General features: G+C 37.4%; 1 protein-coding gene across 7 annotated transcripts in view; it reads left to right on the top strand.

Annotated features, from left to right (window-relative positions):
• Positions 1-27828, top strand: part of nrxn2a (neurexin 2a) — a 516409-nt gene that overhangs the window by 56326 nt on the left and 432255 nt on the right. For 6 of the 7 annotated variants that reach the window (XM_048167611.1, XM_048167610.1, XM_048167609.1 and 3 more), the window contains exon 2: positions 4688-5927. In XM_048167611.1, coding sequence (XP_048023568.1) covers positions 5204-5927 — 724 coding nt within the window. In that variant the 5' untranslated portion in view covers positions 4688-5203. The remainder of the gene's footprint in view (positions 1-4687; positions 5928-27828) is intronic. The other variant, XM_048167604.1, reaches the window with a different exon arrangement.

Here is a 27828-nt window from a genome sequence, read left to right as displayed (position 1 = left end):
GCGATAATTGTGAAACTTTTATCATGGTAATATGGTATTATCACGATATTGAAATAAGTTGCAAAAAAAGTTTGTCAGAAAATAACAGGTTTAATAACTTTTTTTCTTGTAACAAAAATAACTCTGAACATATAAATACAATAAAGCAATACACAAATGAATAAAGTAAACAAATGTTTCAAACAGATTCAAGTGCAAAAGAATTACAAAGAACAATGGGTATCACTTTACAATAAGGTCTCGTTAGTTAATACATTTACTAACATTAACAATGAGCAATAACTAGATTTGTTACAGAAGTTATTATTCTTTGTTAAATTTAGTTAAAAATACAACTGTTAATTCATGTTAGCTCAGGTCCATTAAATAATACAGTTACAACTTTTGATTTTAATAAAGTGTTATTAAATGTTGAAATTAAGATTAATAAATGCTTTAGAAGTTTTTTTTCATTGTCAATTTATGTTAACTAATGAATTAACTAATGCTAAATTATGGAGCTTTATTGTAAAGTGTGACTGAACAATAAAGAATCAGAACATATTAAAACAATATCTAGGGCATGTAGTCCAGATTAAAATATAAAAATGTTTAAGTTTGAAAATAAATACCCTTAAGTTTTTAAAGGAACACTCCACTTTTTTTTTTTTTTGAAAATAGGCTCATTTTCCAACTCCCCTAAAGTTAAACAGTTGAGTTCTACTGTTTTCGAATCCATTCAGCCAATCTCTGGGTCTGGCGGTACCACTTTTAGCATAGCTTAGCATAATTCATTGAATCTGATGAGACCAATAGCATCTTGCTTAAAAAAATGACCAAAGAGTTTTGATATTTTTCCTATTTAAAACTTGACTCTTCTGTAGTTACATCGTGTACTAAGACCGACGGAAAGCTATGCTAACAGTGGTACCGCCAGACTCGGAGATCGGCTGAATGGATTCAAAAACGGTAAAACTCAACTGTTTAACTCTAGGGGAGTTGGAAAATTAGCCTATTTTCAAAAAAAGTGGAGTGTTCCTTTAAGAATTTGGTGCTGTGATGAACCCGATAGTGAATACAAAAATCTGAATGGCTGTTTAAACATTTAAATACTGTAGTAGCTGTAGCGCAGCTGCTTTGTTTATGGGGTAACCGCCAGGGTTGCCAGGTTTTCACAACAAAACCCGCCCAATTGCTACTCAAAACTAGCCCAAAACTAGCCCAATCACGTTTCAGCAGGAGTCCCCCATAAAAATAGCGTTCTGGGGGGTAAAATACATGTTTTTGGCAGGGTTCCCCTGCTAAAATTTGTTTTCCAGGGGCTAAATATCATGTTATTTGGGGTCGCTTCAACCCGCGGACATGAAAAACAACCCGCGGCAACAGTGTTAAAGTAGCCAATTCCTCGGGAAAACCGTGGACTTGGCAACACTGGTAACCGCTGCATTTCTGCTGTTCCATCATCACCATCTGCTGTCAGAGAGTGAAAGTGCATTTTCATTTAGCGCATCTCCTTCACTCGTTCCGCCATGCTGCTCATGCATGTTGGGTTTGTTTATATTGTTGTATGCTGCATCAAAGAGGCACGCGCACTATTGTTGTGCATTTTAAACGGTTGATGAGTAAAGTATTCTTAAAATACATTCTAAAAGTTGGAATAATCCGTAATAAAATTTATTTATGTATTTTGAAGTGCTATATCGCAATTCATTATCGTGATATGTCGTTTTACCGTATACCAGCACGTCTAATTGTATGGTGCAATTTGTATTTTTCACATTTATACTTTATTCACAAACAAATGAAAAATTTGCTTCAAATAACATCATACTTTTCCATGGAAAGCAAGCATCAAACGAAATTATTAAAAGAGCTGTTTGTTTTATTTTGACCATGGCAGCAATAATTCATTCACTGAAATAGTGCTGCGCAGTGGGTATTTTAATTAAGTCGTTTGTCATCCTGAATAAATTAGACATGATGATGATGATGTTTTTATTTATAATAATAATAATAATAATAATAATAAATTATTATTATTATTATTATTATTGTATGGTTAAATTGTTCATAAATGTATACCTTATTCACAAAGCTTAAACTTGCCTCAATTTACATGAATCTATTCCACAGAAAGCAAGCCCTAAACAAAATTATTAAAAAGAGCTGTTTATGTTTTCTGTTGATCATGGCAGTAGTAATTCATCAAATGATTAAATGGAGCATTATTGTCAGAGACTCTGTATATGTCACTGGTTATATATGCAGTGCAATTCTTAATATGTGCCATATATTGTAGCAGTCTGCTGCAACCTCCACTGCCTAGCACTCAAAACTAACCCGCAAGATCAGACGTTACTGTTGATTTGCTGTGACCATTGAGCAGTTATCAGTGATTTGCATATTCCCTTTAATGAATTCAACACACATACAGTGCACAGAAATAAAAGGAGTATGGTGTGATCATGCTGGTGCATGCTCCTCATTAATAAACATACATCATTTACACTTCTCACCTGATGCCCGTAGTACGCTCACATTCTGTCTTATCTGTCATTCTCTCTGTTTCATGCTCTGTTGTCAGATACTGTCACTAGAGCACTACTATGCTCAGCCGCTATATGGGTGCAAGAGAGAGGTGTTGATTGACTGAGAGGGCTTTGGGGGGCTCAGAGCTGTTTAAAACACTAGCTGCGAGCTGGTTTGTGAATATTCATCTGTGAACTGATCAGCAAATTTGCAAAGCGAATGAGGGGATCTGTCAACTAGCCCAGTCTGTTACACCGCAAAGTGCATTAAAGATTGATTTCATTATGCTCAAAGATTCTCAGCTGAGGGAATTACACTGCCAGGTCTTGCTTTTGAGATCAAACTGGCTAACTAATGGAAATTTACAATAAAAAGCCAGAAATTATTGTCATTTGATGAATCATAAATGAAAAGATTTTTGTACATTTTTATTTTTGAGTAGATCTTGTTTACACAAGATGCCGAATTGGTCATCCTGGACTTACTCATTTGATTTTTTTGAAAGGTGATGTGCCACCAGTATGTAATTTGTCAAACCCCTCTGTCTATAAAACACATTTTCTTGGAATGTACTTCTTTGAATGTCACTAGGCAATGTTTTTAAACAGAAAGTTCTTTAATGGATGTTTTTAAAAATGTTTCACCAGGAATAATCCTATATATATATATTTTTTTTTTTTATCAAATATTGAAATGAAAAATCTTATATAATGTTTGTTATATTTTAGTGCTGCCAAACGATTAATCATGATTAATCACATCCAAAATAAAAGTTTGTTCACATAAAATATATTATATTTATATATAACATATTTAAAATATACATTTTATATATATATATATATATATATATATATATATATATATATATATATATCAATGATGTGTCGGGTCATTGTTTTTGTCCAAAAATATGACATCCAAAATATGTAAGGTAGTACAACTAGACCTCTTTTATTGAATCCAAAAGGTTTTAATTATATTTTGCTACATATTAATGCATTTTAAAGATTTTGAATGTCAAAAAGTCATTCGGTTTAACGGTCTAAAGGCCAATACAGTCATTTTATTTGTGATTAAAATATCTTAAAATGCAATAAATACATGTCTTTTTTTCTTCTGGTATGATTTTATAACATTATATATCAACATATTGCAAAATGGTATTAAAATTATTTGTAGAAGTCATTCCTTTATGACAAAGAATGTCCAGAAAAATGAATTTCATTGATGTAATTTGGAGTAACAAATATAAAGGGACCATTTTGGATCAAGTTATGCGGTTAATATCATGTGAGCGGATGTGACATCATTCAGACACCTGCAAAGGACCACATGGTCGTGAAGCAAAGTAACTAACTCTTTTTGAAAAATGTATGTTTTCACTTGCTCATACGCATCCCAAAACATCAGGTCATTCAGTAAACCGCTATAAAACATGGAAAATGTTGTAATATTTTAAAAAGTTGTACTAAATATAAAATGTTTGATTTGTCCTTTTGATAGCTAGCTAGTTAGATATCAGCCTGTTAACATTGTTTGAAAATATTGTCAATTTTGGTTAAACGAATTACTGTTTTGGTCACAAATTTTGTAAAAAATGACAAATGCAGTATTAACTGATTATAAAAACCACATAATCTCATTGTTAACACTTAATAAAACTTCAAAATTAATTATATCTCCATTGTGTTTTTTTTTTTTTTTTACACTTTTAAAAACCTTATTCATCAATGAGCCATATATACACATGTATACAAGTAAATATTTCTTAAATACATACATGCATGTGTGTATATTTATATATACATAATAAATATACACAGTACACACACATTTTATGTAAACACAACCTTTTATTTTGGATGTGATTAATCAAGATCAATTGTTTGACAGCACTATTATATTTATGTGAGTTGGTTATCACCTGTTGTTTTTTACTACTACTGTGCTAATTCTGTTTTTAATATATTGATCCTACCATGAAAATAGCCATAGATGCTGATGATATGACAATAAAAATAAACAAAAAAACAAACTGTAATTTGATGTGAGCCACAGTCAAAATGTAGGGGTGCATGCGAGTTTGTAATCAGTGGTAAGTCAGTGTTCACATTTTGGACATAAATTAACATGATACCTGTTTTTTTTTTTTCCCTTTCTTTATTTTATCTTTCAGATGCCTGGTCAAGGAAGATTTCTGATGCTGACATTTTGCCGGTGGAATGCAGACACAAATTTCTAAAAGGAGATGAGGTGTTCTGGGGAAAAGAAATCATGCATTTGACCTACTACCCACAAAACGCAAAATACAACCGCAGCAGTAATCCTACTTTCACCAGAGGGTGAGATACATAAATCGGTCTTTTAACATGTCGAGTCAACTAGATTTTTAGGGCAGTTTTAGATTTCAAAGCACTAAGTACCGTGTGAGTTTTTCTTCTTTTTTTACATGGGCTTTCAGAAGTGTTCCTCAATGGAGTTACTCAGAGGAGAATCAAGATGGAGAATCAAGTGAAAAGAAACTCTTAAATACTAGGGGGTTTTTAGAAAACTGGGACCTTACTATTTCTGCAGCACTATTTTGGAAAAGGCCAGATAAATTAATACTCTAGGCTGGGAATAAATCTCTCCTCTGCAGTGGATTAAGAGAAACAGAACATTAGAAAAGGGGGATTAGGAGCACGCTTGGAAGATGATGACGCGGAAGTGGAGGTGCGGTGCGAAGTTCTCGCGGGCCTCCGTTTGGCTGGTGCTCGTGGTGGCTGTCGCAGTCACCGCAGCCTTGGAGTTTGACGGCCTGCCGGGCCAGTGGGTTCGCTATGGACCCTGGGAGGCGAAAGCCACCGGAGAGCTGAGCTTCACCATGAAGACAAACATCAGCAAAGCTGTAGTGCTATACCTGGACGATGGCGGTAACTGTGACTTCCTGGAGCTCCTGATCAACGACGGCCGACTGCAGTTGCGCTTCGCAATCCACTGCGGCGAGCCGGCCTCGTTGCACATGGAGACGCCCGTCAACGACGAGCGCTGGCATCGCGTGCTGCTAACGAGGAATTACCGTGAGACCGTGCTGGTGATGGATGGGGAGAGCAAAGTGGCGGAAGTGAAGTCCAAGCGAAGGGAGATGATGGTGGCCAGCGACTTGTACGTGGGCGGGATCCCACCGGACGTGCGTCTTTCGGCCCTCACGTCCAGCACGGTCAAATACGAGCCGCCTTTCCGAGGCCTGATCGCCAACTTGAAGTTAGGCGAGACTCCTCCTGCCCTCCTGGACAGTCAGGGGGTGAAGAACGATCTGGAATACTTGTGTACCAAACAAAACCCCTGCAGCAACGGCGGACGCTGCTCCATTCATGACAGCGAGGTGCTGTGCGATTGCTCCAACACTGGCTACAAAGGGAAATACTGCACCGAAGGTAAGCAAGACGACGTGCTTAAGGCTTTGCATAAAGTGAACATGTTCTTATCATTTCAAGGTAAAATGTTTGCGTTTAAGGAACTCAAGAGTTGGAAATTATTAACCGTTATCTGATCTGGCCTGCCTGTTTTCTAATCGTTTGGTTGAGTGTTTGTCTTATCTTCTTCCTCTGCACTTAAACTACATTTGGTCTGCCAAAATATTTGCAATATCTGAAAGTAGACTGGTGTAAATACAGGAAAATGTTGAAACTTTTTAAGAAAGAGATACAATTATGTGTTTAAATGAATAACTCAACCAAAAATGGAAATCACATTGGTTTGGAATGGTGATTTTTTTTTTTTTCTTTCTTTGGAACATAAAAGGACACATTTTGAATATTGTTCTGGTCACTCTTTTCTGTACAGTTACATTGAATAGCGTTTTGAAGAAAAGCAGCTTCAAGTGGTATGAATTGTGCACTTTTATTCATTTTAGAGCTTTATGTGATGAACAGACTGAAATAAAGATGATATATTTTTAGAATCTTCTTCTCCTGTGAACTGTTATCCACTGTGACCTGATCAGCGAACCAGTGAGTTGAAGTTTAGGGCCGATGTCAAAATTCAGGGAGTTAAATTTTGGTCTGTTCCTCACACAGAGCTGTTGTATGAAGGCTAGGAATGTAGCACACAAGTCGAATTGACCACTTCTAAGCTTTTATGGTGCTTGACAACCTCAGCCCACTTTTGTTATACTGACAAGAGTGTCCAGGATGTTCTTCAAAAAAAAAAATCACCTTTTGTCTTCCAAGAGAAAGTCATACAGCTTTGGAATGACATGAGGGTGAGTAAAAAATGTTATTTTTAGATGAACCCTTCCTTTAAAGTTGTGATGAAATGTAAGTAGTGACATATCTTTTCTTCCGTACTGTGACGTACATTTGAGTGTAACAGAAAAATGTGATTTTGAGATGTGGGCATTGCACTCAGAAAGATGAAGATAAAGAATGTGAGCTTACAGGGGCAGGTTTAAAGGTGAAGTTTGTCGTTTCTGAGACACTAGTGGCACCTAGCAGAATTACAAAAATAAATCATATTTTCAAACAACTTTTCAAACAAATGCCCCCAAATGCACCTCCCCCAACTCTTACGGGTTCTTGTGAAGGCATGTCTCAACAGGTAAAAGTAGGCTACTTTTTAATAAAAGGTCCAACATATTAGGAATACCTTATATAGCTATGTTGCTATGTGTCTGTCTAGAGCGAATGCGTGTTAGTTTTGTTAACGGAAATTATGAAGAAAAATGTACGTCGACCATAGACGTTGGAACAGAGGGGGCGGGGGGCGGCCACCCCCCCTCACCCCATCCCTTTTCCCCACCCCTCTAGGGGTCAGCCAGCTGTTTTTTTCGTTGTTTTTGTTTTCCGTTTATATATATATATATATATATATATATATATATATATATATATATATACAGAAACTGAATTAAAATGTGTTGATTTAAGCCTGCATTTCAAAATTTTGTGTCATAAAATTATATCGCGCATACAGCTCAACTAACACGATCGTTATAAAGGTGTTTAAACAACAATACACTTCCACTTTTATGTATTTGACAATCGGAATATCAGATATTTCATGCCATAGCTAACACATTTGTGAATATTCTGAAAAAAAAAGGAAAAATTACATAAAAGGAGATCATCATTCATTCAGGTTATTACATTGTCTGCTATATATTTGCTTCTTATTTATTAAATACGGGCAATTGATTGATAAAACATTGAGCAAAATTAAGATACAATTTATACAAAACGAATATCTTTTAAAAAGAGTTTTCTATAAAACAAAACTTAATGAAGTCGTCAAAATCATGTTTTACCAAAAACAGCGCCGTTGCTAGGAGGGCGCCAGCGCCTCTGCCTTTCAGTGCCTATGCCTCACGAGTGGATGATAGCCCTGAAGACGTCTAGCAGTGATATACCTTTAGTGGTGGTATACCTTTAGTTAAGTTATACCTTAAGAGTCTTCGTAGCGCACTAAGAGACAATGTTATGGGGAAACGCAGCCCAGGTATGATGCGTTTCATGCGTAATGGAGATTCCAAAGCGCTCTTCTTTGGTCAGAACCATGGAGAGCGATCGCGGATAGGTCTGTCCTATGCACCGAAACTTTTAACAATGCAACAAAATATTTAAAGAGCATCAAGCTATTAAAATCTATATTATGTATACGCATAGATAATATAACAGTAGGTTATATTAGTCAATATTTTTTATTAGGTTAAGCAGTGATTGGATAACGTGTTTTTTTTTTAATTTTTTTTTTTTTAACATTTTTAATTTAAGGCCCACCCACAATTGGTCTGGCCCATCCAAAACTGGAATCCTGGCGCCGTGCCTGGGCCACACTGAGCTGTGCGTAACGCCCACAGACGTGAAGTGAACGAGACAGAGGCTGTCCTGTACTGTCTGAAATGGTTAACTCTGTGGCGATGCAGGTGAAAAAGAGATTTAACTAATCATAAAGTCAATCAGGATACATAACACAGCCTACTATAGGCCTACACTAACAACCCCCCCCCCCCCCCAAGAATCCCGAACCCCCTCTCACAATATAGTTCCCACGTCCCTGACGTCGACTAGCTTTTTTCTCACAACTAAGACTAGATGATGACGAGACGACAATAAGGTTATCAAACGATAACTATGACTTTATACCAAAATCACTTTTTGTCTGTAAAAAAGAGACTAAATATTACATACTGCTGTACAAGCCTTGCCAGATGTCAAGAGTTTAAATACCCCAATTAGAGCTTTCTGTTAAAAGGATACATTTTCTGCCTGGTGTTTTATTTAAAGTGTTAGTTCACCGGAAAATTAAAATTCTACCATTTAATTACTCGCCCTCGTGTTGTTCCAAATCCATAAGACCTTCGTTTATCTTCGGGAACACAAATGAAGATGTTTTTGATGAAATCCGAGAGCTTTCTCTTCCTCCATTGGGAGCAACACGACTACCACATTCAAGGCCCAGGTCATTTTAGGTCATTAAAGTAATCCATGTGACTCCAGTGGTTTAACCTAAATTTTATGAAGCGATGCAAGTGCTTTGTTTGCACAAAAAAAAAAAAAATTACTACTTTATTTAAGAAAATGTTGACCTGCAACCCAGTAGGGGGAGCACCACGACGCATGCATTTTGTGTTGACTCAAGACCGGAATTTGTTCCGTGAATGCGCTTTGGAGAATATTATTTTGTAAATCTTTACGACCTTTCTGGACCTTGAATATGGTAGTTGCGTTGCTCCTAATGGAGGGACAGAAAGCTCTCAGGTTTCATCAAAAATATCTTAATTTGTGTTCTGAAGATGAACAGAGGTCTTCTATGTTTGGAATGACGTGAGGGTGAGTAATTAAAGGCAGAATTTCATTTTTTTGGCTGAACTAACCCTTTAATCTTTGCAATCTGGCAACCATGCACACACGCTCTCTCTACACTGCAGAAGAAGAGCCAATGATCTGAAAACACCAACAAACGAGTAAGCTAGAGTGTAGCGATCTCCATTTTAGATATTCTGCTTAAATGAAAGTGTCATTCAGCCAGTCTGTGTTCTGTCATGAGCCGCTAAATCTGCGATTACACCTTCGCAGTGTTGAAAAATCCAAACATCTCAACTATATTGTTTGCGATTGTGGTTGCTGAATAAATGCACTTACTCAACCTCTGTTTGACAATACAAATTCTTTTTGCTGTTGTTTTAACAGAAAAAAACATTAATGTAATTTGGAAATATGGGAATTACTATTATTATTTACATTTTTGAGAGAAGTTTCTTTTACCAGTTTTCATAATGTAGACAGAGAGTGTGTTAATTTATATGATAAATAGCCTCTATAATCAATACACTAGTTGAGGTCAAATAAACCATGCATATAAGTTTGTGCTTATAGGTGAAAGTGCAATAATTCTGATGAAATGTAAAAATAAATTTCTCAAATTATAACAATTTTAAATTTTGAGTAAAGTAATCGATATTATGCAGCTGGAGGGTGCTCTGTGCACCTTTAGTCCACAAATTAGTCTAAATAAGAAAAGGTCATATGACAATCCAGGAACTAACAGAGGCCAGATATCGCTATAACATCCAGATAAACACTTTTCAAGACAATAAATACACGCTTGAGACGATGTATGCATGTATTGACTGAATTTACGTCTGAATAGCGCTTGTTCTGTGGGCATGGCCGCATTAGCAGAGGAGGAGCTGAATCACAGACTTCTGACATGGCTCTATTTTTATATAGATTATATAAACACAGAATATTTGTTTTCTATTTGACTTACACGATTTAAAACCTGACATTTCAAAGTTTCTTTAGACACAAGTCTATTTTTTTTGTGATTAGTATTCACTACATTATACTTCATTTTCTTCAGAACATATAGTGCATTTTCCTTGTGAAAGTAAACTGAACCAAGAAGAAAATGCAGCATTGTAACAAATTAAGTCCCTGTTTCAGAACAAAACACAATCTACTTATCTGAAAACTCCCTAAATCTTAAAAAAAAAAAAAAAAGCTGACAAAATCAACACTAACGCTGATGTTTCGCTTATAATAAACCCATCCAGCATATCTGCATCAGGCACATTTTTTGACATGACATGCTGCAACACTGTTTAAAGGGTTAGTTCACCCAAAAATGAAAATTCTGTCATTTATTACTCAACCTCATGTCGTTCCACACCCGTAAGACCTTCGTTAATCTTCGGAACACAAATTAAGATATTTTTGATGATTTTGTGAAATATCTTAATTTTTGTTCCGAAGATGAACGAAGGTCTTACGGGTGTAGAACGACATGAGGGTGAGTAATTAATGACAGAATTTTCATTTTTGGGTGAACTAACCCTTTAAGTCTGTCTACACTGGACACATCGAAAGAAACATTATAAATTCGTAAATTTGTCTGTTTGATATTGAAGCGTCCACAGTAGTGTGTTGCATCACAATGCCCCATTCGCTTTGATGTGTCCATGACTTGTTTAATTATTTCAGATCTTAATGCAGCAAATTTTGTCTTGCAGTTCTGTCAGTGAATCTGAATCTCTTTTCCCATGTAACGCATCATCCATGGTCTCACACCGGCTAAACACCCTCTGGCTCCGCCTGCTACAGTAGCCATGCCCCAAACACTCATAGGTTGAACTGAAAAGAGATTGACAGGTGTTTTGATGGTGCCTGGGAGGCTCAATGTTTACACTTTGTAGGGAGATAAACCCATGAATGGCATACTAATAGTAGCCAATGAACCATAAACTGGGTTAAGAGAATGTATTCTAACATAAAATCTTACATACTTCACCTTCAAGCAGACTAAATGATTGGCAAAGTCTGGCATATGTTATGACATTTTGATTTTACAATTACTAGTTTAAAAAATAGGATAGAGAAAAGAGAAACATATACATGGATGAATCATTTACAATAATATATGTAACATGCATTTAGAAAATAGATTTGAATAAGGTGCATTTTCATTTCATGCTGACTTTAGTGAACCACTGAAATGTACAGCACTTTTACAGTGGTGTGTTTCAGATGATCTGGTATTACAGCAAATTAGCCTTTTAAAGTGCTTTGAACATTTATATCTAATGAGATGTCTCTGGATGTAGATCTCATTAGATCAGGTTCAGATGAATTGCATGTTTACAGCTGCTTAGAGATACAGTTTATTTTAACTGTAAATAAAGGATTGATATGCTAAAAAAGCATCCCAAACGTATGTGACTGAAAGATAAGGGCAGCGTATTAATTGTATCCTGATATCAGCTTCATTCAAATCAAATGTTTATTTTAGACTTTTATTGCTGTAAATGTAGCTAAACAAAATGGGGGAAACTAGTTGTAAAAAATGGATACAGAAAATTCAGAAGTCTAAATGAAAATCATGCTACCTACCAGAGTAATAATCCACAAAATCATGTCAGCATTATCACCATGAGACATCTTTAATTTTACATCAGTATTATTATGTGATACCCAATACAAAGCACCAGTAAATCATATCCAAGGCTTTCGGTTTGATATATATTTTGCAACAAATTGATCACACCTATCTCCTTAGACCTGTAGCGAAGAAAATAGGAGTTGTAATTCTAGCCGTGTATGATCTGTATACATATGTAGCATATTCCCGTGCTAATTTGTTGAAAACATGGACATGTGTTGGAGCATGGTAGAGCAATTTGCCATAGAAACTGTTCTAGGTGACATATGTAGACTAATTAGAGCCACTCAGCAATGTCTCAGCCCTTTGGAGAAGTCACAGTCTGTCATATGGCGGTACGGTGTTAAACCCGAGGCCAAATCTGCATGACTTCATACAGAAATATATTTGGCCAGTTTCTCCTTCTAATTGAACAGGCAGCGAGGACAGAGACAGTGGCAGCTCACGCTTGACTTTTCACTTAATGCAGTCTCCGGTTACCCACTGTGGAGTCGGCAGGGAGCGGCGCTTTGCTCTGTACCGAGAGAAGCAAGTCCAGCAAGTCGGCTTCGAATTAAGAGGAAATTTTCTGGCGCTTCAAAAGTAGAGAGATATGTGGGACGGAGAGACGTTAAGAACAGAAAAATAAATCATCCTGAAAGTTGATAGAGCAAATTGGATTTGACACTGGTAAAGGACAATATTAAAGGGAACAATTGGTTTTCGTACGCCTTAAATCCTTGCTTTTACTCCAGGGATTATCCATCGGAAGACTGACTTATCAAACAGAGGGGAATTTGAGTATTTTAAAAAATGCATAGATAATCAAGAGTCACAGTGTAATTATTATTTCTAGTTAAGTATTGATATAACAAATCCTCTGAAGAATTAGCAGAGACTCATCAAACGGTGGTGGTTAATTACACGCATGTCTTTTCATATTTAACGATGTTCCCAGACTGTGAGTGGGAAGTGGTCTCCATCGCCATGCCCTTGTCAAACCTCCCAGGTGAAATTTTGCAGGCTTTTACCCTCAAAGCTAAGAGGGCCGTCAGTATCAATTAAGGCTGCCCTCGCCACAATGGAAATCTAGGCCAAAGCGATATATCAGCAGTGTGTGCATCTTTTCTCTTGCATCTGCATCAGGCATGCTAATGAGGTCCTAAACCAATATATGAACACTGCATAAACTGCAGTGCTGGTCAGGCACTGTGTTATCCTCATCGTTTCTGTGTTGTATATATACGCCGCATTAACACAGGCCTGCTGAGAGCTCTTAAAATCAATACTGTTAACATTTTAAAGGGCACATAAGCAAAATTGCAGACAGGCACAAGTGTTTCCTCATTAATGGGATGCTTTCATGCCTGCAGATGACAAAAACAGGCTTTTACTTTTATTTGTGCATTTTCGTAGGGCTGGATGAGATTCTGCTGTGTTGTTTATACTGTGGTATATCCTCATTGTGGTTTGAAGAATCTGACACCAACCGTAGCAAGCACAAATAATATACTTTGCAAACTGTTGAAGATAGCTTCTTTCTTTCTTTCTTTCTTTCTTTCTTTCTTTCTTTCTTTCTTTCTTTCTTTCTTTCTTTCTTTCTTTCTTTCTTTCTTTCTTTCTTTCTTTCTTTCTTTCTTTCTTTCTTTCTTTCTTTCTTTCATATTATATTAAAGTTAGATTTCAGATTGTCACATTTTTTTTTAATTAATTATTTTAAATAATTTTACATGTATGTATTTGGTAGACGTTTTTATCTAAAGTGGCTTAAATTGCATACCCTTTATCAGTTCATGACTTCTCTGGGAATCAAACCCACATTACTGTTCTTTACAGTGGTTTCACTATTGCAAAATATATTTGTCTAGATCTATATATATATCGATCTGTGTATGTTACAGTTTACAGAATGATTAAAGGCGCAATGTGTAATTTTTAGGAGGATCTATTGACAGAAATGCAATATACATAACTATGTTTTCAGTGGTGTATAAAGACCTTACATAATGAACTGTTATGTATCTAGACACACTGCGGGCCCCCCCTACATGTCAAGTCGCCATTTTGCACTGGCATGTTTCTACAGTAGCCCTAAATGGACAAACTGCTCTATAGAGCACGTTTGCTTGCCTGGCTACTCTCTGTTGTCTTGGATGACGACATCTTTGTCCTGTGTTGGCCACCGTAGCTTCTCTATATTGCAATTTGCAACCTCACTGCTAGATGCCACTGAAATTTACGCACTGCTATGGTGGCCGAGAGAGCTTAATGCACTGCAAATGAAGAAAACACATGCAAATAGAAAAAAACACCAACAAATAAAGAAAACATCTTCATCAGTTTGACAACACATGTGCTACAAAAGTTCACAATACATGCAAATACAAAAACGCGCTGGAAATGTTCACAACACAAGCAAATACAGAAACACACTGCATATGTTCACAACACAAGCAAATACAGAAACGCGCTGCAAATGTTCACAACACATGCAAATACAAAAACACGCTGCATATGTTCACAACACATGCAAATACAAAAACGCGCTGCAAATGTTCACAACACATGCAAATATAAAAACGCGCTGCAAATGAAGAAAACTCATGCAAATAGAAAAAACACCAACAAATAAAGAAAACATCATCATTTTGACAACACATGCGCTGCAAATGTTCACAACACATACAAATACAAAAACGTGCTGCAAATGTTCGCAACACATGCAAAAACAAAAACACGCTGCAAATGTTCACAACACAAGCAAATACAGAAACGTGCTGCAAATGTTCACAACACAAGCAAATACAGAAACGCGCTGCAAATGTTCACAACACAAGCAAATACAGAAACGTGCTGCAAATGTTCACAACACAAGCAAATACAGAAACGCGCTGCAAATGTTCACAACACATGCAAATACAGAAACACGCTGCAAATGTTCACAACACAAGCAAATACAAAAACGTGCTGCAAATGTTCACAACACAAGCAAATACAGAAACGCGCTGCAAATGTTCACAACACAAGCAAATACAGAAACGCGCTGCAAATGTTCACAACACATGCAAATACAGAAACGCGCTGCAAATGCTCACAACACGAGCAAATACAGAAACGCGCTGCAAATGTTCACAACACAAGCAAATACAGAAACGCGCTGCAAATGCTCACAACACGAGCAAATACAGAAACGCGCTGCAAATGTTCACAACACATACAAATACAAAAACGTGCTGCAAATGTTCGCAACACATGCAAAAACAAAAACACGCTGCAAATGTTCACAACACAAGCAAATACAGAAACGCGCTGCAAATGTTCACAACACAAGCAAATACAGAAACGCGCTGCAAATGTTCACAACTCATGCAAATAGAAAAAACACCAACAAATAAAGAAAACATCATCATTTTGACAACACATGCGCTGCAAATGTTCACAACACATACAAATACAAAAACGTGCTGCAAATGTTCACAACACATACAAATACAAAAACGTGCTGCAAATGTTCGCAACACATGCAAAAACAAAAACATGCTGCAAATGTTCACAACACAAGCAAATACAGAAACGCGCTGCAAATGTTCACAACACATGCAAATACAAAAACGCGCTGCAAATGCTCACAACACAAGCAAATACAAAAATGCACTGCAAATAGGCCTGCTTATAATGCACATATGATCAGGATGTTAAGATAAACAAAACTCACCTTTCAGGTGCACACCACAGAAGAGTAAACATTGAACAATAAGCGATCCCAGCCCGGTTCGTCACTTGTTGGTGTTCCCTTATAACATTTTTGTTGTGATCTGTGCCAGTCCCAGCACCAGGACAAACGTTTTCAGGGGGTATTATTTTGCGTAAAAAAAAAAAAAAAAAAAAAAAAAAAAAAAAAATGTATTAATAATAAATAATATATATATTTTTTTAATAATTTACTTGATTTTATGTCTCAAATCCCAGTCAATTATTCACTGCAGAAAGTGAAACTAAAAACTCAACGATGAGCTCTACTTCAACATGTTCTGATAACACTATTAACTGATAACACTATTTAACCATTTATTTCTTAATATTTCTCTTGTGGCCCATACGTAGTGAAAAAAATGAGAAGAGATGTAGGTGTTAAACAAGTTTTTTTTTTTTTAAATGAGGAGTTAGCTAATCCTATTACAACGCGTCAGTTATGTGTGATGCACTATAAATTATTGCGGGGCAAATTAAAATATTAATTTAATTCTAAAAGTAGCCTCATCATCATCATCATCATCATCATCATTCAGATCATCGCAGAGAGGGGCTTGAAATCGTCGGGCCTGGTTTGTGCTATTTGCAGCGCGTTTTTGTATTTGCATGTGTTGTAAACTTTTGCAGCGCGTTTCTTTATTTGCTTGTGTTGTGAACTTTTGCAGCACGTGTTGTCAAACTGATGAAGATGTTTTCCTTATTTGCTGGTGTTTTTTCTATTTGCATGTGTTTTCTTCAGTTGCAGCGCGTTGAGCTCTCTCGGCCACCGTACACTGCACCTTTAAATACTCATTTAATATTGGCCAAACATTTCATTCAAATGTCTACTTAATCTTTAATATTTGGCCATTTCTTTACGATAAATATGCTACAGCCACTGTAATTTCTTGAACAAAAACATGTGGACATTAAAACATGCAAACTTAGAGCGAGGGAAAATTCACTTTTATAAGGTGTTTGAACACAGATGTGTGTCCACAGTGTGTGTAAACAGCCAAGCTATAATGGTAGAAATCCACCCACTCCTTTTTAAAATTTTTTTTTTTTATACAATCCCCATAAATCATAAACAGTCTCTCCAAATGAGCGATTCCAGATTTCCCCCTACTCTTATGTAAGAGTCTTATGTAAGAGTCACCCCACCCATGACTGGTGACGATCTTCCCTGTTAGCATAGATAATACATACATTTATCCACTCACCATTTAGAAATGTCCAGTTGCTTTCTAAACATTGTAACTTCTTCCTTAGACTCTCCATCAGTGTCTGACTTTGTTTTGAACAGTGTAAAGCTGAACACAGCTACTTACAATCGTCATTTTGGATGCGCGAGATTCTCCAGCTTTGTTATTTTTGAGTACCCGAAGCACGAGCTGTTAAAGCTCCGCCCTCTTCTGGAAAGGAGCAGCTCATTTGTATTTAAAGGGACACACACAAAAACACCATGTTTTTGCTCACATCCAAATAGGGGCAAATTTGACAAGCTATAATAAATTATCTGTGTAGTATTTTGAGCTGAAACTTAACAGACACATTCTGGGGACACCAGAGACATCTTGTGAAAAGGGGTATAATATGTCCTATTTAATTGCAATATGCAGTAAAAGAACTTAACTCTGACATGCTGATATCGTGAGCCCACTTTTTACCTCGATGAGAAATATAGTCACGTTTTAATATTGCGATCTTGTGGCACGAGATCTCGTCACACCTCTAAAATATATATTTTATGGTGTGTTTATATATATATATATATATATATATATATATATATATATATATATATATATATATATATATATATATATATATATATATATATATATATATATATACAGTTGCAAGAAAAAGTATGTGAACCACTTGCAGAATCTGTGAAAATGTGCAAAATTTTAACAAAATAAGAGAGATCATACAAAATGCATGTTATTTTTTATTTAGTACTCTCCTGAGTAAGATATTTTACATAAAAGATGTTTACATATAATCCATAAGACAACAAAATAGCTGAATTTATTAAATTGACCCAGTTCAAAAGTTTGTGAACCATTGATTCTCAATACTGTGTGTGGTTACCTGGATGATCTACGACTGTTTTTATGTTTTGTGATGGTTGTTCATGAGTCTCTTGTTTGTCGTGAGCAGTTAAACTGAGCTCTGTTCTTCAGAAAAATCCTCCAGGTCCTGCAGATTCTTCAGTTTTCCACCATCTTTTGCATATTTGAACAGTGACTGAATGATTTTGAGATCCATCTTTTCACACTGAGGACAGCTGAGGGACTCCAACACATCTGTTAAAAAAGGTTCAAACATTCACTGATGCTTCAGAAGGACGTGATGCATTGATGCATTAAGAGTCGGGGGTGAAAACGCTTGAATATCTTTTTTGTTTTTTTGTTTTTCATTTAGTACTGCCCTTCGGAAGCAACAGAAGATACTCACATGTTTCCCGGAAGACAAATGAAATACAATTTACCTTGATCTTCAAATTCCAAATGTTTTCACCCCCCATCTATTAATGCACCATGGAGCATCAGTGAATGTTTGAACCTCTTTTAAAAGTTGTGTTTGAGTCCCTCAGTTGTCCTCAGTGTGAAAAAATGGTTCTCAAAATCATTAAGTCACTGCTGTGAAGGGACTCAGGACAAACAAGGGACTCATGAACAACCATCACAAAAACAAAAAACAAAACAAAAAAACAGTCGTAGATCATCCAGGTAATGACACACAGTATTAAGAATCAGTGGTTCACAAACTTTTGAACTGGGTCATTTTAATAAATTCAGCTATTTTTTTTCTGTTTTGTTTCTGTTCTGTTTTTTTAACATCTTTTATGTAAAATATCTTACTCAGGACAGTACTAAATAAAAAAATAACATGCATTTTGTATTGTCTCCCTTATTTTGTTAAAATTATTAACATTTTCACAGATTCTGCAAGTGGTTCACATAATTTTTTTTGCAACTATATATATATATATATATATATATATATATATATATATATATATATATATATATATCTGTTGCCATGATATAAAATTACTCATACGGTCATTCAAGGTTTTGGTCATACCGCCCACCCATACAGTCTACTAAATATTTCTATAAAAGCAAGAGCAAAGCGCTGAAGAGGTCTAGTTTGCATCAGACAAAAACCTCCATCCCTTCTGTGGTCTTTTTACTTTGTGCTAGAAACTCAATTCGCAGAGGCTTTTCTTTAGGTGTACATGGAATGAGCTTTCACTGTGAAAACAAGGCCATCCGCTCCCCAGGATTAAATAATGTAGACTGAGAGTCTGTCTTATTTATCAACACAAATTAGTCTGGGTTGCCCTCAACATCGAGCTGTGTGTGCCAAGGATGCAAGCATGTCTGTATTTTCCTTTCAGACAGGCATCTGCTGCCATTGTGCCGTTTTGTATTTCTTCTGGGGCCAAAATGCAAGCGAGTGAGGTTAGCTACATTCATCCGGCTCAGGGCTTGTGTGTTTTTGCCAGTAGCTCGTTGTGCGGTAATCAGCACAATAGTTTACCGTGCTAGGCAGAGGGCACAAGAAGCCAAATAATGGTTTACACACTAGGCAACAATTCAGCAAGTAATTAGAACAGGACATGGAGTCTTTTCAGCTGCCTTGTTAATTTTGCTTTGTGGTCTTTTGCAATACAACACAGTCCCGGTCTTTTGAAACCTTATAATAGCTTCCTGTGAGGAACAGGCTGAAATTTTATATAGTTTCTTTTTATTTTATTTTATTTTTTTTGATAATCTTCCCATTCAGTGAGCTATCTTGAAACTTCTGACCAAATCAGGAGTAAATAATGGCAAAATGTGTTTTTTTTACTACTAATTTTTTGATTTATCGATTAACTATGGTCAGTAGAAAGAATGACTTTGTTTTACAGTGGTGTTACTATTGGTGTTGGATTCATTCATATATATATATATATATATATATATATATATATATATATATAGGTATTGATATTTATCTTTAGTGTCAGGAGGACCAATCTGCGCAGGAGGATGAGAATTCATATAAAACTTAATTTTCCAACTCAGTGTCTCTCATGATTCACCCACTTATTTTCTTTCATGCAATGAACACTCAGTTATCAGTAGGTCCACATGATCTGTCAACACACCACCTGATTTTTACGACAAGGTCAAAATGAATGCTAGCTCTCCTTCTCAGAGGGGAAAGGATCTTCGTGTTAGATATTGCTTGCATTTGCTTTCTTTGTTTAATAAAAGGAGCTTGTTGGAGCTTGTCAGATTTGCTTTTAGACCTAGGAAAGACACCCCAAATCCCATCCCTGTGCACTCAAGTGCATTTGCTGGTTTGCCTGTGTGGCTTTGCATTTTCAAAATCCTTATAGTGGAAAATAAAACCAGACTGCCAAGAGACAATGAGGTATTGCTGGAATGCATGTTTTCATCTACAAAATGTCAGTACATGTTTATCTTTTACTTAATTCACTTATTACTTAGAATTCTATAGATAATTCTCATAAAATTAGTTCTTATTTTGCATTAATTGTAAAAATGAAATAAATTGTTCCTTATCTAAATAAATCTGTAATGTCTATCTTATAGAGCAAATGTTGTAGAAGATCAGAACTTTCTTCAATTAGGAGCACTTTATGCCCCAAGGTTATACCAAGGTTGCACAAAATACCGGTACTAGAAAGGTATCTAATGGTACGGTTCCAAATTGTATCAGTACCAGTACTTTAAGAATAACAGAATTCTAATAAGAGCTGTGTTTCATAATTTGCATCAATGCGTGACAGCGACATGTTTGTGCAGAGTTCTGTTTCCACACCCTGCAGGAAGAAAAATATATCCATGCAGCGCATGAGAAAATAAAACGCAGGATGTGTTTGATGTTTAAAAGAGTTATTAAAGGTGACCTATTATGCCCCTTTTTACAAGAGGTAATATAAGTCTCAGGTATCCCCTGAATGTGCATGGATTCTTTATTATACCATGATTCAACTGCCTATTTTTGGGTGGGAGGAAAAAAATGTGCTGATTTAGTGCGTGTACCTTTAAATGCAAATGATCTTGTGCTTCCCACCCCCAAGCTCACGATTCCAATACACTGAGGCATAAACAATACAAGAGAAGCTCACACAGCAAATATAACTCTCTAAATGGATCATTACAAACCGTTCGTGATGCAGCATATCAGATCACATAGGTATGGCATGTATTTTGTGGATGTTTGCTAACATTCGAATCTGAATGAGTTTGATAGCGTGCACAGCTAACGTGGCTAAAGCTACACACTGTTGGAGAGACTCTAAGAATGAAGATGTGTTTATGAATTATACAGACTGCAAGCGTTTTTGGGTTAAAAATGAAAAGAATGGCATTGCTCTGGTCTCCATGAATACAGTAAGAAACAATGCTAACTTTAGCCACAGTACCAGTTAGCAACGTGGTAACGAAACCCTCCAATATTAAATTGGATCATGAACAGTTGGTATCGGTCCATCTTTGAGAATCAACTACTGACCCTCATGTGCAAAGAAGTCTGGTGTAAAATGAATTGCACATACTGGTATATGAATTTATTTGGACACATTCCCTTTATAAATAAAATCACACCACTGCGTACTTAGTGGCTCAGATGCCAGGAGTTTATGGAGGCTCATATGTTTGCTATTATAGCCGTTAACAGATCAGTGATAATGTTTACACAGCTGAGACATATCACAAGCTCAGGGACGGTTGTTCTTGAGTGCTGCTGTCCTGCAGAGTTTTGCTCCGACCCAACTCGCCTTCCTTCATGTAGCTTTAGTAATCCTGAAGACATTCAAGTGTGTTTGATCAGGGTTGTAGTAACTAAACTGTGTAGGACAGCTGCATTCCAGGACCAGTGTTACTGATACACCGTTGTCGCCAAAACAAAATGGTGGCACTGTGGATGGAAACATACAGATAAAGGGGCAGTGATATTATAATAACATCCCCTTTCTACATCACAAGGACAAGGAGAGCAAAATCTGAGCGGCTCGTTTTTTTTCATATGCGTGCAGAAAAAGGCTTAACAAAACAAAGTTACTGGGTTGTCCTTTTTCACGTTTTCTGGTTTGGTAGATGCACCCGATTATAGCACTTAAACACAGAAAAAGTCAGATTTTCATGATATGTCCCCTTTAAGATCAATAAGCCTTGAAAAAGAGCTCAAAGCGCCACTCGCGCTGCCCAGGCTCAAACCTGAAGCACACATGCAGAAATCCACCTTTCAGACAGCATGTGATCATGAATTCAGTTCTTTTTCAGAATTATTTGGCTTCAATGGTAAAAAATGTCAAAATGCACCTTCTGCATCTTCCTGAGACAGTCTCTTTTAAAATAGCTATTTTAACTTGACATGGCGCATTAAAAACACGACGCTGAGTATTTAACTCCCATCAATCAAGGTTTTTTGATTCAGCGAGTCTTCAGCAATATCCACCTTTCGATCATATAACACCAAAGCCTGTCATTTTCTTCTTAAGAAAAAAATTAAGATGTTCTTAAGAAAATATTTGAGAATTTCTTAAGAATTTTTCAAGAATTGTACTTAGGAACATTCTTACGAATTTCTTAGAATTTATCTTAAGAATTTTCTTAAATTCTTTCTTAAGAAGATTTTCGTGAAGTTAGAGTGAAGATAAAAGATCAAATAATTTTAAGGTAACATTTTATTTTAATATGACTTAGTTACATTGTACTTACTCAAATAAGTACTGAGTAATATTAATTAACTACATATACTTGCTATAGAGTTACGGTCAGGGTTAGGGTTTGGTGTATGCTGTTAAAGAGTTGGATTCTCATGCTAAACATGGCCAAAGTTTCAAAACACGAGATGGACGCATGACGTGCCAAAAATACTCTATCAAATCCTCACGAACTTCGGGATTTTTTTTTCAAGTATGTGCCTGTGTGACATCAGAATGGTCGGAATTCCTTATACGGGCACTTCTCCCGGAAGAGCGCGTGCGCACACATCGACCAGAGCGAGAGAGCAAGAGTACGCCCATCAACGCGCTTCGTTTGGTTTTACGAAAGTCATCAGCAGAGCTGCACAGGACTTGCTTGAGAAAGATTTGTCACTTTGTTTTTAGACCAGGAAATCAACAATGTCACCAAAGAAGTGTGTCTATGGTTGTGAGGGAAAGATAACCTTGCTTCCCAAAGAACCCAGTGGATTTGTGCTCATGCTTTACATTGATGCACTCTTGATATTTGTTATTAAAATAACCATAGAAACTGATAGTTTCAATCACTTTTTTATTAATTAAAATGAATGGAGAATATCTTGTGTTTTTCCGTGGCTGCTCGAGCCCTCAGGATCGGCACTTATGGTTTCTTAAACAAGGCCCAGTTCTACGCTGGATTTACAGATCGTTTGAAACTGAAAGATGAAGCAGTCACAGCGATAAAAGATCCCGTTGTGAGTCGCAACCGCAGGTGGTGAGTAAAACTGCTTCAAATGTCTGTTTTGTTGGCAATAGGCGCCTAAGTGCGTATAATGCAAACAACACGAACGTAGTAAATTCATAAATTCATTATTCATCATTCACTATATGCTATATTCATTATAGTGATTCAAAAGTTATCCATGGATAATGCGATTGGTGTATTGCGTGTGTTTAAATACATTTGTTTAGCTGACGATTTATAGCTTGCAGACGATCGCTACACAAAAGCTGCGCGTGCTCGTCACTCTTTAGCTCCGCTCACACGGCACGCCTCCAGGCGCTCGGCTGTTTTCAGAAAGACTCGGTACATCATATGTATCTTTTATAAATATGATAAAACTAAAGACTTTTCGGCGATATGAAGGATGCACTACTACTCTATAGGCACTTAAGATTAACATGAGATTGGCAGAAACTGTGTGTGATATCCCCCTTTTAAAATAAAGTGTTACCAATTTTAAATTGGTAACAAAATAAAATAAAAAATAAAATTAATGAACTATATTGTGATATAAAATTATATTAATACAAAAAAAATTAATTACTCATATCATGAAATAATCACCCACCCCTATCCTAACCAGTTTACAAGAATTGGGAAAGGTTAGCGAATGTGATTGATAATAATTGAAAATATGTTTTGTTTAAAATTAATTTATAAAACAATGAATTTTAAGTTCTGTCATGTTATTCAATTACTTTTACTGCTGTTTTAGTTTTTTGCCATGGTATCGATTCAGTATTGGTATCACAATATTTTAGTCGGGTATTGTATCGAAGTCATAATGTGTGAATATATGCCTTAAATCTATACATTTTCTTGTAGTCTTTTCCCAGACTCAGACATTGAATCTTAAAATTTTAAGTAACTGTACTTGTTTACTAAGTTGAAAACAGTGTCAGTGAGGAATATTCTCAAGACATGTGATGTGTGAAGAAAATAAATAAAGTTACATACTTTTTTTTTGTGTTTAATATGCAGAAAGTGTGAGAATATTATGTGTCTGTGCTTACAATATATACAATTCTTGTGAGGAGATGTGTCCTCAGGCGTTTCTTGAAGCTAGCGGGGACTCGGCTACTCGGATTGGTAAAATCAGCATTGAGGTACAGTCAAAGTGAGAGATCAGCAAAGTGATTTTCAGCCTCTGTGTTCTTTAATGACTCAATAAATCAACTTTCACACTTACAATTATGTAAGATGATCAAACAGACTTGTTACAAACACAGATAACAGGAAAATGAGCTGTCAATAAGACACTGGCGAGAAGCCATTCTACAGGTGAGAAGCTGTCTTGTTAAGTGGGTGACACCTACAGTATATCATTGATTTACTGCAATACCAATCAAAAAGGCTGTTAATTTCATATTTTTGCTGCTGTGAACACTCTTTCTCTATAGTTGTGGTTGATGGAGATGCCTTGTCATATTTGACAATCGAGTTCACACTGGAGGACCTGATTCAGATCAAGAGAGGGATTAGCATCACTTCACTAAATAGAGACAGATTACATGCCACTCTGGCTTTTTCAAACCGACAGGCTGAGATCATGCTAATAACCCTCGTGGCGCTAGCCTAGCACGCTCATTTTGAGAAGCTCCAGACGCTGTCACCGTGTCAGCTCTCACGGCCATGCTCGATTCATTACAATTCTCCGGGACTTTGTTGCCGTGACCAATTTGAGGGAGCCGAGGAGAGCACTTGTAAAGGTTAAAGCGGCCCTCATGATTTATGTGCAGCGGACAGTTTTGCATGGCCTGATATCCAGATCCAAGCAAGCAGCTCTCACAAACACAGTGTGATTAAGAGATTTACTGTCTCGCTCCAGGCAATCGAGCAGCATTTGCGCTGAGGGTTTTGTGTCGTCTTTTGGCCCTGCTTTTGTTGTGCTTTCAGCTTCCCTTTGCAAATGTTGTCGGCATGCGCTAATGTCCCCTTCGCATGTAATACACCTGAGGTATCCACCAGACATAGTCTAAATTACTACTTAATTGATAAAGCAGTCCATTAAGATTTGCTTGGAAACCTTAGATTTCACGAGTTCACACTTACAAATAAGTCAGGTAAATAAATTGGTAAACGTATTTGGCGTGCTGTCCGGGGAGAGGGCTCCGAGCTCGGTAATCGGCCCGAACACAGAGTACCCCCCAAAAAGCGAGAGTTAACTACGGACAGCAGCCGAAAACTGAAACTGTGACCCCCCCCAAAAAAAAAAATAGAAATAAGGCTGATGTTTGCAAGGAGAAAGCTGTCTGCGTGATCGAGAAGGTTCTATCTGACGGGAGTTCAATACTCACTGCGATCGGACGGTTAACCCCTGCTGATGGTGGGTGGACGTTTAGAAATTTTAGATTGGGGCTCTTGCGGCATCCGACGGGAGTTCAATACTCACTGCGATCGGACGGTTAACCCCTGCTGATGGTGGGTGGACGTTTAGAAATTTTGGATTGGGGCTCTTGCAGCATCCGACGGGAGTTCAATACTCACTGCGATCGGACGGTTAACCCCTGCTGACGGTGGGTGGACGTTTAGAAATTTTAGATTGGGGCTCTTGCGGCATCCGACGGGAGTTCAATACTCACTGCGATCGGACGGTTAACCCCTGCTGATGGTGGGTGGACGTTTAGAAATTTTAGATTGGGGCTCTTGCGGCATCCGACGGGAGTTCAATACTCACTGCGATCGGACGGTTAACCCCTGCTGATGGTGGGTGGACGTTTAGAAATTTTAGATTGGGGCTCTTGCGGCATCCGACGGGAGTTCAATACTCACTGCGATCGGACGGTTAACCCCTGCTGATGGTGGGTGGACGTTTAGAAATTTTTAGATTGGGGCTCTTGCAGCATCCGACGGGAGTTCAATACTCACTGCGATCGGACGGTTAACCCCTGCTGATGGTGGGTGGACGTTTAGAAATTTTAGATTGGGGCTCTTGCGGCATCCGACGGGAGTTCAATACTCACTGCGATCGGATGGGTAAGCCCCACGAGAAGGTTTTAGCGAGTTGGTTTAACTGATGAGGGTTTGGTGTGCTTTTTTGATGTGGAAGCGGTTAGATCTGATGTAGCTTTTGAAGGCTTCGGATGACCAACGACCGAGAGCTTGGATCTGTTGCTGGGAGAGACCTTTTTGGGCAGCTGTGGTCGCCGCTCCTATGCGAAAAGAGTGGCTTGAAAAGTGTTCCGCTGGGATGCCAGATTGGATCAAGATCAATTTGAGATGTTTTTGAAACCAAAAACGTGTGACTGGGTGGTTTGAATCATCTGTAAAGAGTGGATCTGAAGGGGATTTGGTTTGTGAATTCTTGAAATGGAGGTAGGACTGGAGAGTTTGGTATGGTTGTATAGGTGATTGGAGGTTGAAGATGTAAATGAAATGGCCTTTTTTGGTCTGGTCAGTTTTACTCTGTTTGATAAAGTAGGAGAAGGTTTCATTGTCTAACAAGCATAGATCTGAAATGGTGGGGTGGATTTTAGGATTAAAATTGGAGGTAATGGCGAGTTCAGAGCATCTGAGGAAACCGAAAAAAGCCAAAATGAACATGGCATCCAAAGTGCGAGCGGTGTTAATAGAATGGTATCCTAGACGGAGAGTACGGATACATCTGGTGAGTAAGTCTAATGTTAGAGGTTGTCTAACATCTGGGCGGGTAGGATGGGTTTTTTGGATGCCTTTAATAAGCAGTGATGTCTGCGAGTTTGTTATTTCACAGGAGGGTGAGCCGAAAATTAATTTGTGAAAAAACTGGATTCCACTTAAATAGCCTTTAATGGAACCAACCTGGAGGCTCTTGGCTGTGTTGAGGTAAGAGATGAAAGACGTAATGGTGAGCAGAGAGAAATCTGGGAACGGCAAGTTAAAAATTAGATGAAAAGTTTTAAAACATCTCCAAGCTGTTAAATATGATTGGAGGGTTCGTGGGGAAAAAGCTTCAAAGATCGAATTGAGAGAAGCGTCAAGCAGTGGTCTCATAGAGTGGTTTATGGGAAGATTAATTCTGAATAGTGAGGTACTGGCGTCGGGTTGGGGTCCGCTTCTGGAGCCAGCTGTCTGAATTTCTGGAAAGCAAAGCGTGAGAGAGAGTCAGCAATTTCATTTTTTGACCCGGGTACGTGCTTAGCTGTTATGATAAATTGATCGCAAGCTGCTATCCAAATAAGGCGTCTTAGGAGTGGCATCATAGCTGGTGCATGCGAGCGGGTTTTATTAATGCAATGCACCGTTGCTTCATTGTCGCAGTAGACGATTATGTTGTTTGTGGACCATTCTTTCCCCCATAGAAAAGCTGCGACGACGAGAGGATAAAGTTCAAACAACGCTGAAGAGGCTGGGAAATGCGTCGCATCTAAGAGCTGAGGTGGCCAAGTAGATGCGAACCAACGGCCTTGATAAAATCCCCCAAAGCCAATGGAGGGAGCTGCGTCGGTGTAGAGCTGAATATCGATTGGAAGGGACACCAACGTATTATAGAAAAAAGATAATCCGTTCCACTGTTTAAGGAAGGTTATCCATAATTTTAGTTCGTCACGGCATGGATTAGTTAGGGAGATTTGGTCTTCTAACGCAGCGACGGAGGATGCGAGAGAGAGAAGATGCGAGATGAAAGGGCGGCCTTGCGGGATTATACGCATAGCGAAGTTTAGGTGGCCGAGCAGAGACAGAAGTTCGCGCTTTGAGCAACTTGGGCTGT

This window comes from Megalobrama amblycephala, linkage group LG18 (genome assembly GCF_018812025.1).
Source record: "Megalobrama amblycephala isolate DHTTF-2021 linkage group LG18, ASM1881202v1, whole genome shotgun sequence".
In the NCBI taxonomy this organism is placed as follows: domain Eukaryota; kingdom Metazoa; phylum Chordata; class Actinopteri; order Cypriniformes; family Xenocyprididae; genus Megalobrama; species Megalobrama amblycephala.
Note: the sequence above shows the minus strand (reverse complement) of the source record. Positions and strands in the feature narration are given on the sequence as shown.